At 44.9% G+C, this 17,230-nt stretch overlaps 1 protein-coding gene across 2 annotated transcripts in view; it reads left to right on the forward strand.

Annotated features, from left to right (window-relative positions):
- NR6A1 (nuclear receptor subfamily 6 group A member 1) overlaps window positions 1–17,230 on the forward strand; it is a 183,716-nt gene that overhangs the window by 154,548 nt on the left and 11,938 nt on the right. For both annotated transcript variants that reach the window (XM_065418818.1, XM_065418817.1), the window contains exons 4-7: window positions 433–663; window positions 9,711–9,766; window positions 15,748–15,905; window positions 16,868–17,095. In XM_065418818.1, coding sequence (XP_065274890.1) covers window positions 433–663; window positions 9,711–9,766; window positions 15,748–15,905; window positions 16,868–17,095 — 673 coding nt within the window. The remainder of the gene's footprint in view (window positions 1–432; window positions 664–9,710; window positions 9,767–15,747; window positions 15,906–16,867; window positions 17,096–17,230) is intronic.

Raw genomic sequence — 17,230 nt, forward strand, 5'->3', positions numbered from 1 at the left:
TTACAGAATAATGCTGTGGCTACCCAAGGACAATCTGTTGCTTGGATTTCAAACCATTAGATGCTCATCCTTTCTTGTTAAAGGTCTTCAGTATCAACACACTTCTGCTAAAATCTTCTTGAATATTTAATTTGAAATTAGGCCATTTCTGAGATTGAGCTGGGATGTCTTTCCCATGCACACTTCAGCCATAGTCTGTAGCATCTCACTGGTGCTAAGGGCTGCCTTAGTGCTGTCAGGATGCGGTGTGTCTGTAGGCCAGGAGTGTCACAAGACTCTGCTCTGTGGGTGTATGGTGATCTAATTTTCATTGTTGTAGGCATGGGGGGTGAGGGTGGAGGCACGCATATCTCACTGAATAAGGAAGGTTTCAGATCATTTATTTTTTCAGGCATGCCATTTTCTCACTACAAAGTGTTGTTTTTCTTCCAGATGACCGGGTTGATCAGCGAACCTGCCTTATCTGTGGAGACAGAGCTACAGGTCTGCACTATGGTATCATCTCCTGTGAAGGCTGCAAAGGGTTTTTCAAAAGGAGCATTTGCAACAAGCGGGTTTACAGATGCAGTCGAGACAAGAACTGTGTCATGTCACGCAAACAGCGAAACAGATGCCAGTACTGCAGGCTGCTCAAGTGCCTCCAGATGGGGATGAATAGGAAAGGTAAAGAGAATTAAGCTTCTTTAATTGTTTAGTGTGCACACACAGGGCAGAACATTGCAGCCAGTTTCTCTGTGTGACAGAAGCCACCTCTTTCTGTGAGACGGTAGAAAGATTTCTTCTTTTGTTTGAGTTTTTGATACCTTCAAAACATAACATTTTGGTTTTCTTTAAACAGTCAGTTAAAAACTAACAAGAATATCTCTCTGTGCTCCCATAGGGGACTGGATGTCCCCTTCACTCATTATTTTGGTTTGGTGCAAAAGTCAATATTGGTTCAGTTTACTAACAGTGTTTGCTGTGCTCTGGGAATCTGTGCTGGATGTGAACAGTACCTGTCAAACTACTCAACAGACCTGCTTTGACACTGATGTATCATTTTGTCATTGCTAGTGACACTACACACTGGTGTCTGATTGAGGAGGCACTTTCATTTTAACTCCCAGTTTTCAGGGGTTTATAATGTTCCCCAAATTTTCTGGGGTGAAAGTTTTCAAACCTTCTTCTCATTTTAGAGGTAAATTTTTGAGAGAATATTATCTTATTTGACCACTCAGAGGGTGAGAAACTTGTGATTGCCTATTAACAGAAAAGGCAAATATAGGCATGCTTTTGTGTTCTACAGGTAGAGAGGGTTAATCCAGCTCAGGCAGTGAATTTCCTCCCTACTTAAATGTAGAGCCCTGCGCAGGATCCGCACCCTCCAGGGTCAGCCTGCGATCCGACACGCAATCTGCTAGCTGTCTTTTACCTGTATCCGCATCCACAGCAGCAAGCCATCTCACAAGGGCTGGGGGTGGGGAGAGGGAGCGAGTGGGGGACTGGGGGTAAGGGGCAGAATCTCGAGGAGAAGGCGCGGTGGGGGCAGAGGGAAGGGGCGTTGCATCGCATGCTGCTCCCGGGGGTTCACGAGCGATGGCACACGGCAGCAGCACTGTGTGTTGCATCACAGTGGGGCGGAGGGGTGGGGAGCCAGAGCCCTGCCCACTCCAATCCCCATGGCCGGGGCGGGCCCTGCTGCCCAGGAGCCGGCAGGCCGGACCCAGGACTGGGAGCGCAGCCAGTGCTGCTGGGCCGTGTTATGGTGGGGACGCTGGCAGGGCCCGAGCTGCTGGACAGGAAGCGGCGCAGCGAGCGGGTGCCACTGGCTGCTGGCCCTGAGCGCGCTATGCCCCCCCGGCTGCCCGAGCCGGACACTGCAGGCCAGGCGCCGCCGGTGAGTAGAGTCCTTTGCAGTTGTATCTGCATCCGATCTACTATCCACAAAAATGGTCTGCGGATATCTGTGGATTTGCAGGGCTCTGCTTAAATGTCTTTTTTGCTTTCTGTGGGAATACAGTACTCATCTCCTGCCTTAAACTTTAGGGAAGAGAGGCTAGTGTAGACAAGGCCTGTGTGTGCTTGCTCCAAAACAGTTCTGTCAAAACACTGTTGAGTTACAATGGGGGGGGGGGGAAATTGAGAGCTGACACCATTTTAAAAATGGGAATTAAAATTGTTCACCATGATCAGCTACTCAATGAGGGTAACAGTGCAGCACCCTCCTTGCATGTTGTCTTTCGCTTTTGAAATACGTGCCAGCTCGTTTATGCTAAGGAAACCAGTGTTTGCGCCTCCATTACTAGAATTAGAAAAGTGACTTTTGCTAAGATTGATTTTAAAACGTAACCAAACATTGCGTTCTAGCAAGGACAAATGTTTTTGGAAAGGGCAGGGGAAGGGACTTTTACTATAGTTACCATTTGCTGGATTACTCCTCCTTGAAACAGCTTTAAATAGCCAGTTAAAAAATCCCTAGAGACTACAGAAAGGCCTTGAAAGTTAGGGACAGTAAAAGAGTGCCTGACGTAATCACACGCCACAGTTAGACCTTTCCTTAATCATCCCCCTAAGAATTTGCCCTTTTACACTTAAAACTTTCTTCATGAGGTGGCTCTTGTATCGTAATAGTTCATGAATAGTCTGCCTCTTTTCTGCCAGGTACAGTTTCACCAAGAAGGGTGATGCAGAGTAGGAGCTCTGCACTTTCAATTTGGGGAGCTCTGTCTATAATCTCCTCGTGTAGATAAAGTGTGGAATCACGCTGATCAGTTTGAAAACCTGTCGCATTAGCTTCTTATTTAGTCTGATGTGATTGCCCCTCTACTACTGAGGAGAAAATCCATTTGTTTTAGCTCGTGTGGTAGCTTTTACTGCATTTGTATCATATAGCTATTAAAATAATCGTGGAATGGTCACAGAAATTACGGTCCAAAAACTGACACAGTCAGTGGAGGGAGAGGAGTTATGGGCAACAGTTTTATAATGGAATATTCACTTTAGACATTGTCTATGAAAAGACCTAAAGTAAATCTTTGTTATACTGTATTTTCTTTCAGCTGAACACTGATAGAAGCAACTGTTCTAAAATGCCATGCAGCATCAGATAATATGGTTGTCATTTTGATCAGGGGGTGACTGGTGTGTGGTTAACTGGGCCATGCAGGGTTTTTGTAATCTAGGGCACATATGATGCTGGCTTTTAATTTAAATAGAAAAGTGCTCTTGTAAAGAAGTTTTGATGTGGTTAATTAGCCCATCAAATCCTTGTTTTAACTTGAAAAGGATTGTTTTTACTCTTCCCTGGAATAAAGAACTGATTTTTAAAAACTAACCTTCCTAGTTTGATTTCGGTATGCATTGGTGTTCACTGACACATCAACATTTTGACCATTTAAATCTTGGGAATGTGGCCTCCTAAATTTTAAAAGCAGATTTTTTTTAACTTCGCAACAACAAACAGGAAATTGAGTAGAACTGGGTGAAGCTGTAATATAGTGATTGTTCAGGCTCGCTCCTTTGATATGCATAGAGGGTATTAGGCCTCAGAAGGCAAGTGAGTAGTCATTGTGGGAAAGGCTGCTTCCTGGATTCAGAAGCAGAAATGTTGTTTCTTTTAAACCCAGCTATTAATTCTCCTAAGACTTTGTTATCACTAATGTGAAAGCCACTCACCAAATTCATTCTTAGATGTTCATACAGAATGTTACACAGTCACTAAACCCAGAGCTCCACAAATACTGTTTTATAGTGAAACCCCTATTACAGTAAATGGTGTTTGAGATGAGATGAAAAAAATGATGCCCTGACCATTTGTGCTCATAAAAGATCCCAGGGCATTTTGCTCAGTAGGAACAAGGGTTAGTCCTGGCTAAATTTAAACTTGGAGAATTTTATGTTCTGAATGATCAAAACTCCCCAGGGTTGGAGAAATGGTCAGTTTACTCTCCTGGTTGGTGTGCTTTGCCTCCTACCTTCTTGTAGATGTTATAATGCTGAGTCTATCAGTGAGAGGCCCTTGCCACACCAGAAATGCACCACCTTCCCCTAGCAGTTGTCAAAGACATCATCAAAACTATACAGTAATCTGTTCTTTAAATATCGACCCTCAAAACTTTAAACCTCCATTGCTCCTTGAGCGGCCGATGGGGGATTACTGTGAAGTGATGCAGGCCTCATTCCTCTTAGCTCCCTTTTCCCTGGACTCACTTCATTCCAAGTCTCGGCCCTGCAATAGGCGATGGAGTCCCAGTTTTCAGTGGGCTCCGGTAAATTCCGGGAATCCTTTAATCTGCCTTTGTACATAGGGAGACACCCAAGGTGTGACTGGGCTGTTGAGTGTCCCATGTTATGCACTGGAGGTTACAAAGGCTGGGAGCGTTTGCCTATGTTATAAATTATCTAATGTAAACTTATCATTTATGTTCCAAGGATTCTATATTTGAAAATATTTTTATTACAAGAATTCATGTGTGTTTTTTCTGGTTCAGAAAGCATCTAAAAACAATCTTTACAAAGTATGACCTGTAGTAAAGGTCTTCAGAGAGAGAGAGTTAGAATTCGAAGCACTTTGATCATGGCCCATGTGGCTTTCTGTGTTGTTGCATGTACTTATTCCATTCCCTTGATGATTTTTTTCCCCTTTCTCCAGTTTAATTATTGGATTTTCTCATTCCCTCCCGCCCGGCCTTATAACTGTCATCCTTGTAATAGGCCCTTCTATTTAGATACTTTTTCCACTCATTAGAGTTGTTATTTACACAGACAGAAGGTTTTCCTGTTGTGGCATTATGTGGGCGTAGTTGCTTTCATTTGTGATCTGCACAAAGGTACTGATCGATGTCCTTCAGGGTTTTATTCTAAATGGTAAGTCTCAATATTTGAAGGCTTTAGCTGCTGTTCATTCAGAAGGAAACAGCGACATCTCCTGGCCACTGCTCAGGCATACCACATTGAAATACAGACTAGTTTTCCTTTCTTTCCTTCCTTCTCCTGGGAAACTCCATTAATTAATCTCATTGAAGAGCAAAGTCAAATAGTCAGGGCTTTTTCTGCAGATGAAAACCAGATGTTCCCTTAGAATGGTAAAAAGAGGGTGACTGGTAACAACATTATTTATAGCTGTTTACGACACTCCAAGCTGGATGGCTTTTCAGGTGTGTGTTTACAAAAATAAATTAATTAAACTTGGGGGGTGGGGGGAGGGGGGAGGGTATTTCAAACCAGACCTGTGTAACTTATCAAATCACCATGTTCAAAGCTAACTGTGGCTCAGCTGTGTTATAATATGGCTGTTGGGTGGACAGGAAAGTTGCTCATCTTTTTACCCCTGTAGAAACCAAGGTTAAAGCATAATTCCATAGTGGGTTTTTTTCTGTCCTCACTGGCCAGAAAAGAAGTTACAGTGTGATTGGACCATAAATATATTTCACAACCATGTTTAAATGTATATTTTTGTAGGGTCGGCAGGCCCCTCGGCATTCACTTGATCATTACCTGTTAGGTTCACTCTCTCTGGGGCACCTGGCATTGGCCACTGTCGGCAGACAGGATACTGGGCTGGATGGACCTTTGGACTGACCCAGTACGGCCATTCTTATGTTCTTATGTGTTCAGCTTACAACTTGCCATTTCTCTCCCGAAGAGCCTTTGACAGTGCCTCGTAACCAAGACAGGGAGTGCAGGAATGCTTGGAGAGCAGCCTGTTTTAGCACCGTGTATTTTCTAGCATGTAAGTCATGAAAGAAATGTTACACAGGTTAACAGAACTGTTCCCAACATGTGAACCATCACCAAACATCACTTCTACAGGCATAGGCTAGTTACAGAACTGGGAGCACTTCACATGGAGTAACAACAATCTCTATTAAAAATCCCACTTAAAAACATACTAAATAAATGACGTTTCCAACCATGATTAAAAAAAAAACACCTTGAGGCAGGCAAAGCACCTTGTAATTACTATTGTGTAAGGAAAGGGGGAGTCCAAAATTGGGGTGCCGAACAGCAAAAAGGACTGCTGCTGCCAGATGTGCAGCATCTCTGCAGATCTCTGAATAAAGTAGTATTGGTAAGTACCAAGTATCACAAGGGCTTGATTTAGCAGCTCTTCTAAGTTAAAATGTCTCTTGTTTAAACCAAGAACAAATGCAAAGGTTTGAAAATGAATGAAACATGTTCAGATGGTGTAAATCTGGCAGTCGGGTTCTGCACCAGCTGAAATGTATGCAGCACTCGGTCAGACAGAGCAGCCACCGCAGCTCCATAATTCTCTTGCTGGGGGCTGATACAAGCATGGATAACCACTTCCAGATCTGCAGCCTGGGAGTAGTCCTGTAATCGGAGAGATGACTTAATGTTTGAATTTTAGTGCTTCTCAAAAACTGTAAAAGAAGGCTGAACAAGACCACAGAGTGTGTTCCAGATGAAGCAGACAAAATTTGAATGAAGAACTCGGTTTAAGATTTTCTCTGCTTAAAGTACAACAGACTCCTATGCATCTTCTCTGAACATGGTGACTGCACAGTGCTGGCCTGGCAGAAAAAAATATATATATAATGGTGTTTTACCCAACCTCCAAGTGCTGGGAAAAAAATCACCAGTGTCCTAAAGGAATACCAAGTAGTGTGGTGCTTGCATCAGCTAGAGCCCTCATCTGGATTACACCTTTGCTATGAAAACCAGATAAGCAAACAAAAGGAAGAGAAAATCCAGTTTAGTGACCGAGTGTTCAGGGTAAGCATTACAATTCAACTGCAGGTAGACAGTAGGCTCAAGAGTAGAGGAGGTTGTAGGAGGTAGTTGCTCTTCTGGTTCCACGTACCTATTTTGAAGGGTGGCTGGCAGCTTGTCAGACCAGTTCAGCAGGGAGGTGGGCAGTGCTGGAGTGACACAGCATGCTGCAAAACACAGACCCCATGTGTGTGATGCTAGCTCCCAGGCATCCTTCAGGCATTCTGTATTTCATTAACTCTGCCTGGTTTTATGGGGCTGTGGATGGAATCTTCTCTCTCCTGAGGCTAATGAAGAATGCTGCTGCTGCCTCCTTACCTGTGTGCCAGTCCGCAGACTGCCAGACCAGAGGTGATGCCATTTTCTCTGTACAGCTTTGGCTGTGGTGGCTTCTCCATTGCCTTGTGGTTCAGGCTGCAGGTTGGCCTCTCCAGCCTTGGGAGTCAGGTACGCTTGACAGCTCAAGCTGGATCCCGAGCCTCAACTTCCGCACTCTTGTTCTTAGCTCACTCGCTCAAGCCCCGCAAGTGAGAGTCTCTCGGCCCTGGCTGCGAGGCGCGCTCTGAGCTGCAGGGTAAACGTACCTTGAAGGCATCGCACCTACAAAGTGCTCTGAAGAATGAAAATGTTGGAGAACCTCTGTTGAAACAGTGTCTCGTCACTAGGCTTCACTGGGATTATTCGTACTGGGGCTGAAGTTTGTCCTTTTTTTTACTCCTGCCCCCTTAGTGTGCACTGCTGCATGAGTCTTTCATCAGCCCCTGCAGAGGGAGAGTGAGGGCATCCCACAGCAGCAAGAGGCTGCTTTGTAGCTGGGATGAGTCTTCTTCCACATCCACCTGTGTCTACGGTGGGTGGCCAGGAAAGGGATTGTGACCTATGTGATGATTCTCAGGATACTCAGGACTAAGAGTCATCTTGTTTACCCCCCTCCCTCCAGCCTGAGGGAGTCTTGCTTATGCTTAACCTGCTGTCCGCTCCTTTACAGAGCCACCTGTTAGTCACTCAAGCACACTCCTCTGGGCTATGCCAGCTCTTACTTTGCCTTACAATATGTGCACCCCAGTCCTTGAGTCCCTTTGAAGCATTTCCCTGTAATGGTCAGCGACTTATCCACTGAACACTCACAGAAATTCCAGATCTGCTGCCCCAAAGAACAGTGTACAGTGCACCATAGGTGTAGTTTGACTTCTGTATTTGGGGGGGCAGCACCAGTCAGGCCAACAGGGCTGCTCATGTGTGGGTAAATTTCACGCCTGCCTGAAGCTTGCAGTTTGGGGGACAATGCCCCTCCCACCTCCCCAAACTACGCCCATGGTGTACGCACCAGCTTGTATGAGTTGACTCAGGATAAGCACCTTGATCTCAGCACTGAGATATGTTTATAGTGAAAACAAGAATGTTTATTATCAAAAAGTCAAGATTCAAGTGATAGTAAGTATGAATAGTGGAAACAATGGTGGTTACATATAAAACAAAATCAGAGCATGCTTTGTAGAGACTAAAGTTAACTAACAGTCAAACCTCCTAGCTAAAAATGTTTATCTCACCCCCAAAGTGCCTCGCAGTGTTTCAATCAAGACTGGCTGAGATTTCATTTTCAAGAATGTAAACACACTGTCCATTTGCTTCCTACATGCAGGAAATGGGGATGCCCCTTTTTGTCTTCTACTTGTATTCCCCAATGTTCACTGTCTGTCCTCAGAGACAGGATAACCACCCCTGGCTTTTTCCCTGTGTGCTGCTTCCCTGTTGATTTCACATCTCTCCATTGACTTTGTATGTAAATGAGTGTTCGCTTGCAGTGCTTAATTCGCATGCGAACAGAGCGACAGGTGAATAAACACCTCTTGTCTGTTTTTCGCCTCTGCTGGAGACTCAGACCTTTGTATGGGCTCTAGGAGCATCTTTTCTGTCTATATACGTAACTCCAGACTATGTCAGTACGTACATTTCAGTGTGATACTAATGACCAGCATGTCCCAGGCTTTCACTAAAGACCCCACATGACGTTCTGTGGTAAACCAGAATGTACCTACCAGAATCAGGGTATTCCTGGAACCTCCTTGCCAGCATTAAGGGGTTATTGGATCACAATTTCACAAACTTAAGAGGGGTTTCATCTGGAAGAATAAGCAGCAGGAGCAGTTGAAATCCTTGGGCACAATGGTCTTTTTCCCGTGCAGGATTTCCCTGGTAATAGAAGAAAGTGGGGTTGTGGGAGAATAGAGAAAACGCCAAATAAAGGTGGAACTAGCTCTAAATTGAATACAGTTGAGACTTTCTATAAATGGTTTGAGCCTTTAAGAAATGCCGCCTCACTATTTAGAAGCCTTCCAAAGGGCTTCCTCCTTTTGGAACAAAACTGCTTAACTAGTCAAACAGCCAGGATTTCAAGTCACTGCTTCACATACAGGTAACTTGTATGTAAAGTGTATCCTTTCCATGCTCTGTGGTGTCTCGAGGAGACCTTACCCTGTGCAATAGCGTCTTTTCTTTTGTGCTGTCTGCAGCCTCAACACTAGAGGGAATCAGTTAACACTCTGACGGGCCCCTGGTTTAATCCAGAGAGGTGTTTGCTATTGTGCACAGTTCTCATTAGTGGTACAGTGGGATGCTTGTGCTTTCCCTTTATCATCTCTTGAGTTTTCAGGCAGTTGGTGATGATATGGTACTTTGCATTTCTACGTCACCTTTCACTCGAGGCTCTGCAATGGCTATATAAATATTACTTAAATCTCTGATTGCCCCTGTCAGCCAAATAAGTATTTTTATGATTCCCATTGCAAGTGGGAATCTCAGTGCATACTACACAGCCTCTCCCTTCCCCCTAGGGGAAATATACATAAGCTGCCTTATTTAACAAAATAAAACTCCGATTCAGTGTCTCTGTAGACAGCAGGCAATTTCCCGCAGCCCAGGTGTTCTCTGTGTAATAGTACTCCAGAATGTGAAAGAATAGTGGTGTTCCTAACCAGCGTTTTGCTCTTTCCTTTCAGCAATCAGAGAAGATGGCATGCCAGGAGGCAGGAACAAAAGTATTGGACCTGTTCAGGTAAGCGTACTTTCCCTTTCCCTAATGCAGTGCTCTTCAGCTTCTCTACTGTTTATTAGCCTTTAATCACGTGACACCAGAGCACATTTGTACATAGACACCATCATGCTACTTCTGTAAATGGGGAAGGTGAACCAGTCATTGTCTTCAAAGGGGGGGAAATGTCGCTATCCTGCAGGGAGGCTGCATGTGCTCAGAGCTTCCCTTGACATCATTTCTGCTGCTCCTAACTGCCGCATGAGGCAGAGTCATGAACAACACACCCCAGGAAGGGGTGGAGTTGGGTGGCTATGTAGGTGTTTAGGACTGCCTTGAATGTGCTGGATATTTCTCTTTCGGATCTGTGTTGGCTTCTGCACTGCAGATCCCAGGGAGGTTACTTAGCATCTTGAGGCTCTATGCCATGGAAGCAACAAGGCCCAAGATTTAGGCCTGAATTAATTTGGTGACAATCTTCCAGCCAGCCCCGTGTCATTAAGGATGCATTCCATTTAGGCAGCAGATTTGTCAATAAAGCCCTGATCTTGCCTGGCCGTAGAGAGACAAGACACGGCCCCAGTGGGTTATAGGTTATCAGCTGGCTGTCATTTTATTCATGTAATCTCTAAACTACTTCATCAGACTATAGGAAACCTTCTGTCCTTCGTAAGTCAGGACAAACACTTCAATCCCTGCAAAGCTCCCAGTAAATCTTGCAGTGTCCATACCACAATTTCTTAAGTTGTTGCAAGTGGGGCACCCAATAAATGTCTTCCTGATTGATGGGGCAGCATGTCTGGAGATGTCTTATAAAATGCTAGGTAATTTGGCACAATAGCTTCTGCTGAACAAGTGAGAAATGATAGCTTTTCTTGCTGCAGGCTGGAAAATGGCAATCTTAAAAATACTATTTATTTTAATAAAACAGATATAATATAGAAAGAGCCTTACATGACATTGTCCATGGCTGTGCATCTATGAAAATCTCTACTCACTCCAGCACAAAACTGGAGTGGACGTGAAGGAAAGGAAATATGGGCTGCATACGAAAAAAAGGAGAGAGAAATATCTGAATAATACTGATCCCAGCCCTGCTGCTGCTTCTGCTGCATCTGGAACATTAATTCCAAATTTCACTGCCTGAGACAATCACCTCTCTGATTTAACTGCATGTGTCTGTAGGGAAATGCTGTGGGCTGTAAGGGAGCAAAATGGTCCAGATCTAGTAATTGCTCTTCAAGTGCTAGTCCGATGTGCATTTCACTGTGTGTATGCAGTGGGTATGCCTGAAGCTGGAGAATTTTGAAAGCAGTGTCCATTGTTCCGCACATGCACCCTGGATTACCTTGCGCCTCCAACTGAGGAGATAAAGGTAGGGCAGATTGACAGCCTCTCCGGTTCCTTCTCACCACTGCCTGATCCGGGTTGGAATCTCCTGTTTCTGATGCTTCAGCTTTTTTCTTTAGCTGTGAAAGTATATTTAGATATCTCTAAATAGTTTTAGTATTCGAGGGTTTTGAAGTTTTTATCTCTCCATTTTAGTGTTTTATAGTTAGCCAGTCTCTCTGACCTGGGGAGCACCACCCCTTCCCCAGACTTTCTTTGGGTACTGGACTGTGCCCAGGACTATGGGCTTCAAAATTTCTGCTTCCTGCCTGTGATCCTCCTCCATCAGTGACGACCACCAATGCTGCTTGTACTGCCTCGTGGAAGTCCACATTGCAGCAAGGTGCAGTATCTGCTGTTTGTTCTCCAGCCATACCCTGAAAGGGTGGAACTTCCCCTTAGGAAGCACCTAATGGAAAGGCCCATGAGGCCACTCTCAGACTGTGGCTGGGGGACCCCTCCCACTCCCCGTATATTGGCCTGACTCAGCAAGCAGCATGCCTACTTCCATGAGGTCTAAATCAGGAGCAAAGGAGTCTACCCCCACAGATCCCTCAGTGGGGTCTTGTTGGGAGAGCAGGGCGCATTCTCATAAGCAGGAGGCTAAGTCTTCCTCCAAATCTACTTCAAAGAAGTCGTATGTGGCCCTCCCTAAACTGAGCACTAACTCAGCCCAAGAGAACGTAGTACGTACTAAGTCTGAGGCATGATAAGGCAGCCCACAAGTCTAGGGCTTCATTGACACCACATCATGATCAGGTGTACCAGTATCTCCCAAGCACAAGCCCTGAGTTTCCCCCGGCACCAATGAAGACCGAGAGCATTGGTCATACACGGTTCCATCTGACTTTAATGGCTTTGGCACGCTGTCTCTACTGTGGCTCTGGTGGTTCAGGCAAACAGGACTCTTCTCTCTTTGGTAAGAGACGAGACCTATGCTGCCTCTGACGACATCTTCGCTCTCCCAGACCCTGAATCTCCCACTCCTTTGGTTCCCTCTCTTAAGAGAGAGGTTATGACTCCACCAGGGGAGCCGGCCTTTTGAAGGAGTTTGTCTCCCTGTCCATCTTTGGGCTGTGATTTCCTTCCAATGGCAAACGTATTGGAACTAAAGTCATTTTTTCCTCATGGGGAGATGAATCATTATGTCGTCCTCCTCCAAAACACCTTCCTGGAACAGCTTGGGACCAACCTCTGCCTCATCATGCCATTGATGCATTAGGGACAACCACAACCCCCATTTGACCCATCCTTTTGGCCATGCTGGGGGCTTTGGGACCAGTACCATCTCACAGAGTCAGTCTGGTTTCCTGGAGAGTCACTCCTTCCCTCCCCTTTGAGGGGACATCTGGAGCTGCCCCCAGATTCTACTGAGGAAGAGAAGTACACACTGGATCCAGCAGTTCTACAAGATCAGATGAGATTGCCGTCTTTATCGCCAAATGAGGTAGTGACTTCAATGTCTCCAGCCTCCTCCAATGGCTATAAGCATTTCCAGAAACTCCTTTGTAAAATTGCAGGGGAGCTGCAGATTACTCTTGAGGAGGTTCAGGAGCCTTAACACAAGCTCCTCCACAAGCTCCAATACAAACATCCTTCAGTCCTCTGGCTCCAGTAGAATAGTGCTCCTCGTTAATAAAACTATCCTGGAGCCAGCTGGGGGGGGGGGTCTGGCAAACCCCAGCGACCTGCACCTCCATGCCCAAGAGGGCAGAGAAATGGTACTCTGTCCCAGCCAAGGTGATGGAATTTCTGTTCTTTCATTCTACTCCTAATTTTTGGGGGTCCAAATGGCTGTAGAGAGTTCTAGGCAGTAATACCCTCAATCTACCCTGATTGATAAACAGGGCAAGCATCTCCGCTTATTGGGAAGGGGAAAGTATTTTCTTCTCCTAGCCTCCAGTTCAGAATAGCCAGCTACCAAGCACTGTTGGCTAAGTATGACTTCCTGAACTATTAAAAACTCAGACTCCATTGACAGAGCTCATTTCCAGGCTCTCATAGAGGAAAGCAAAATGGTTGCCAGGACCGCTCTTCAATCAGCAGTAGCCTCTGCACCAGACAGGACAGTCATTATCAATGCATCCCTGTTGGATTGGAGAGTCCACGTGGACAACCATACAGAACAAGGCATTTGGACATCTCGAGAGTCCGGATGCACATCAATGTTCTAGAGCTACAAGCAGTTCGAAGGGCTTGCGAAACCTTTCCCCCATTTGTTCAAGGTCACCATGCGCTCACAGTGTCAGACAACATCACAACCGGCTTTTACATCAACAAACAAGGAGCAAGCTTCACCTGCTCCCTCCCCCCTGCCATGTGCAGAAGTGGTCAGTCTGTGGAACTGGTGCATTGGCAATCAGATTACCCTGTCAGTGTCTACCTCCCAGGAAACCAGAATGTGCTAGTGGACTCTCTCAGCGACAATTTGCAGTTGATCACAAGTGGGAGCTTCATGACTCTGTGGTAAACAATATTTTTGCTCTAAAGGGGACCCCACCAGGGACCTGTTCCTCCCCAACAAACTAGAAAGTGCAACATATACTGTTCTAGCGGAGCCCTGGGTTGCTACTCACAGGCAACACTCTACTCCTTCCCTAGTCAGATGATCTGAACTATGCCTTCCCTCCACCACCACTCCTTTGCCTCGAGTTTTGCACAAGGTTTGGCATGAAAGGGCAAGAGTTAATCTCATTGCCCTCAACTGGCTCAGATGGTTTTGGTTCCTACCCATATCATTTTGGGCACCGATCACATTCCTACACGTCCTAGTCTCCTGACTCAGGGGCATGGCGATATCAGGCATTCCAGCCAATGGCTGCTTCATCTCAGAGCCTCGTTTTTGTTTGGGCATCGGCCTTAGAGCAATCATGTTCTGAAGCTGTGCAGAATGTCTTTTCTTATAGGAAGGATTCCACTAGAAAATGTTACCTAGTCAAGGGGAAGCGTTTATCTGGGTGCATCAGGCCTATTTCTCCAGAAGCCACAGATATTCCGTTCATTCTGGACTATATTTTTTCCTTGAAGACAGCAGGTTTGCCTGTCAATTCGTTATGGGTCTGCTTGTCAGCAATCAGTGTAGACCATCTGCCTTCATGGGGCTACTTGATCTTTGCACACCCTCTAGGCCTTTCCAGAATCTGCTAGCCAATCAGAACCTTTCTGCCTATTTAAGAAAAAAAGGCCTACTGCTCAATGGGCTTGAACCTTGTTCTCTAAACTAAGCCTCCTTTTGAACTATTAGCTTCTTGCTCCGTGTCTGTCCTATTCATGAAGGTTGCATTCCTCGTAGCTATCACCTCAGCCGGGAGGATTGATGAGCTTGGGGTATTGATGGCAGGTCCTCCTTATTCTGTATTTCATAAGAACAGAGTTTCATTATGTCTACACCCTAAATTCATTCCCAGAGTAGTCTCTGCATTTCACCTGAACCAGTGTATCTACTTACGTGTGGTGTTCTCAAAATCTCGCGCATCCTCAGAAGAAAGACAGCATTCCCTTCACATTCAGCGAGCCTTAGCTTTTTACCTGCAGAGCAGGGAAACAATCAAGAAATCCCATCGCAGAAAGGGTCAGGCTATATCCTCTCAAAGAATCTCAAAATGGATCTCTGGCTGTATTTTGCTCTATCAGCTGTTTAATCTTCCCCTCATGGGGTAAGAGCACAAGCAACATCTATGGTGTCACTTCAAGAGGTGCCTCTATTTAATATTTGGAAAGCAGCTACATGGAGCTCAGTCCACACATTTGCTTGACACTGTCTCTTAGTGCAGAACTCCTTTGCTGATTGCATCTTTTGGAACAGTAGTCCTTCATTTGGCTCTGCCATCTATGACCTAGCACTCTTCTCCTATTTGAGTACTGCTTGTCAATCGCCCACAATGGAATGCACATAGGGACCAGCACTTGAAGAAAAGAGAGTTACTTACCTTATAGTAACTGAAGCTTCTTAGAGATGTGTGGTCCCTATCTCTATTCCACTACCTGCCCTCCTTCCCCTCTGCTTCGGATCTTCTCTGATTTGCAGTGGAGAAGAAAAAGGTGGTTGGTCTGGAGAGGTGGTTGGTCTGCCCTGCACTTTATCTCCTCTGTCAGAGGCATGAGGTGAGCCGGGGCACATGTGTGAACCAATGGACGCTGCTTTCTAAATTCTCCAGTTCCTGGCACGTGGAGCACATGCATACTCCATGGAATACAGATAGGGACCACACATCTCAAAGAACCCCAGTTACTATAAGGTCAGTAACTTTCTCTTTCTGCCTTAAGCTCTCATTCTGGCCTCATTTATACCATCTTCCTCCCCTAAGTAGAACCACATTGACTTCACTTGGCTTGTACTGTTATGACTCTGGGCAGTCAGATAATTCTGTAATCCTTATTTAAAAACAAATCTCTCATTAGTAAAAAGTAGAAAAACAATAAGAAAAGCATGGAAGTATATTTGAATGTTCCTCCCATATAAAAGACCCCTCTCAAAAAATTCTAGGTTTTAGTAATTTTTCCATGCTAAAGTAGCAGTACATGTCGCTCCAGTGGTATGTGCAACTCAGTCTTGCTTAGTTATGTACTTGGCTGGAATAAGTTTATCACTAAATGTAATAATTTTTACCCAAAAGATATCAGAGGAGGAGATTGAAAGAATTATGTCTGGACAAGAATTTGAGGGGGAGGCAAACATCTCTTGGAGTAACAATGGAGACAGTGACCATAGTTCTCCTGGGAATGGAGTTTCTGAGAGCAACCAGCCATCACCTGTTTCTACTCCGTCTTCAAGGTGGGAGTTTCCATTGAAAGAGTTTCAGATGAATGTAACTCTGCCTGTATTTCCCTGAGGGCTACATTTTGGGCCAAAAGTGAAAATGAGCATTTTGCTTGTGTAATTCAAACACATCTTGCAAATGCTGACCTCTTCGTAAACATATTTTAGCTAGAGACATATACACTGTGTTAGATCAATCCAGTGTGATCGGAGAGTAAAATTCTCCTGAAAGAATGGCAAAGGAATGTTGGGTTAAAGGTCTTACCTTTAAAGCAGATATCTTAATCTGTTTTAATACCACTTCAGATTATGAAAATCTGAACATTTTATACACATAATTTACCTTTTCCCTAGTAATGGTGTCTGCTCACTTCCATTTTATTTTGTTTGTATGTTGAAAATGAGCTAGTCAGCATATTTGATTTTCTAATTACTTTATAGTTTGTGTTACTCTTAGGTTTGTGTCCCCTAGCACAGTGTTTCAGTACTTGGGTTGCAAACACTGGAAAGAATGTTTAAATGTCAAACCAATGCCCCCCCCCCCCCCAATGCACACACACGCTTCCATTATCAGTTGTTTTAAAAATGTAAATTAAAATATTTTTATTCATAGGTTTTGTAAACCTTTTTATTCACAAACCTAAATTCTGGGCCTCTCAGTAAGTAGAGATGGAAATGCTTAGCGTAAACCTTTGCTATGTGATTTAGTCTAAGAATGCTTTCTAAGCAGCAGCGTTTCTAGAAAGTCACATTAAATGGAACTAGCATGGAGGTCAGGCTGGACATGATGCAAGTATGGAGCAGCTGGTCTGCATGCTCTTGATTGCTTTCACCACAGAATTTAACCAGAAGGGATTTTTCATCTCTTTTCTTTTCTATGAAGCATTCTTATTTCCATCTGTCCCTGAGCTGGATGAAAGATTGTAATGAATTAGATGGAGTTTGTCCAGTCTATTAAATAGATCTTCCCTTTTCAGTAGGTCTGTGGAGCTGAATGGATTCACTGCACTCAGGGATCAATATATTGGGACTCCAGTGTCCACGCACTATCAGTACCTACCGCACCTTTTTAACTACTCTGCTCACTCAGCTCTGATGCCCCCACAGACCCGAAGCCTAGATCCCCAGTCACATAGTCTTATCAATCAGCTAGTGTCAGCTGAGGACCTGGAACCACTTGGCACTCCAATGCTTATTGAAGATGGGTAAGTGCATGTGATTTGGTGGAGTGAGGCTGCCCTGAGCCACTCCATTGTAATGCCGATACTGTGTGTACTGTCTCTGCACATGCACAGCATGTGGAACCTGTGTAAATTCGGGTTATTGGGGGAATACCTTTT

The sequence above is a fragment of the Emys orbicularis genome, chromosome 18 (genome assembly GCF_028017835.1).
Source record: "Emys orbicularis isolate rEmyOrb1 chromosome 18, rEmyOrb1.hap1, whole genome shotgun sequence".
NCBI lineage: Eukaryota > Metazoa > Chordata > Testudines > Emydidae > Emys > Emys orbicularis.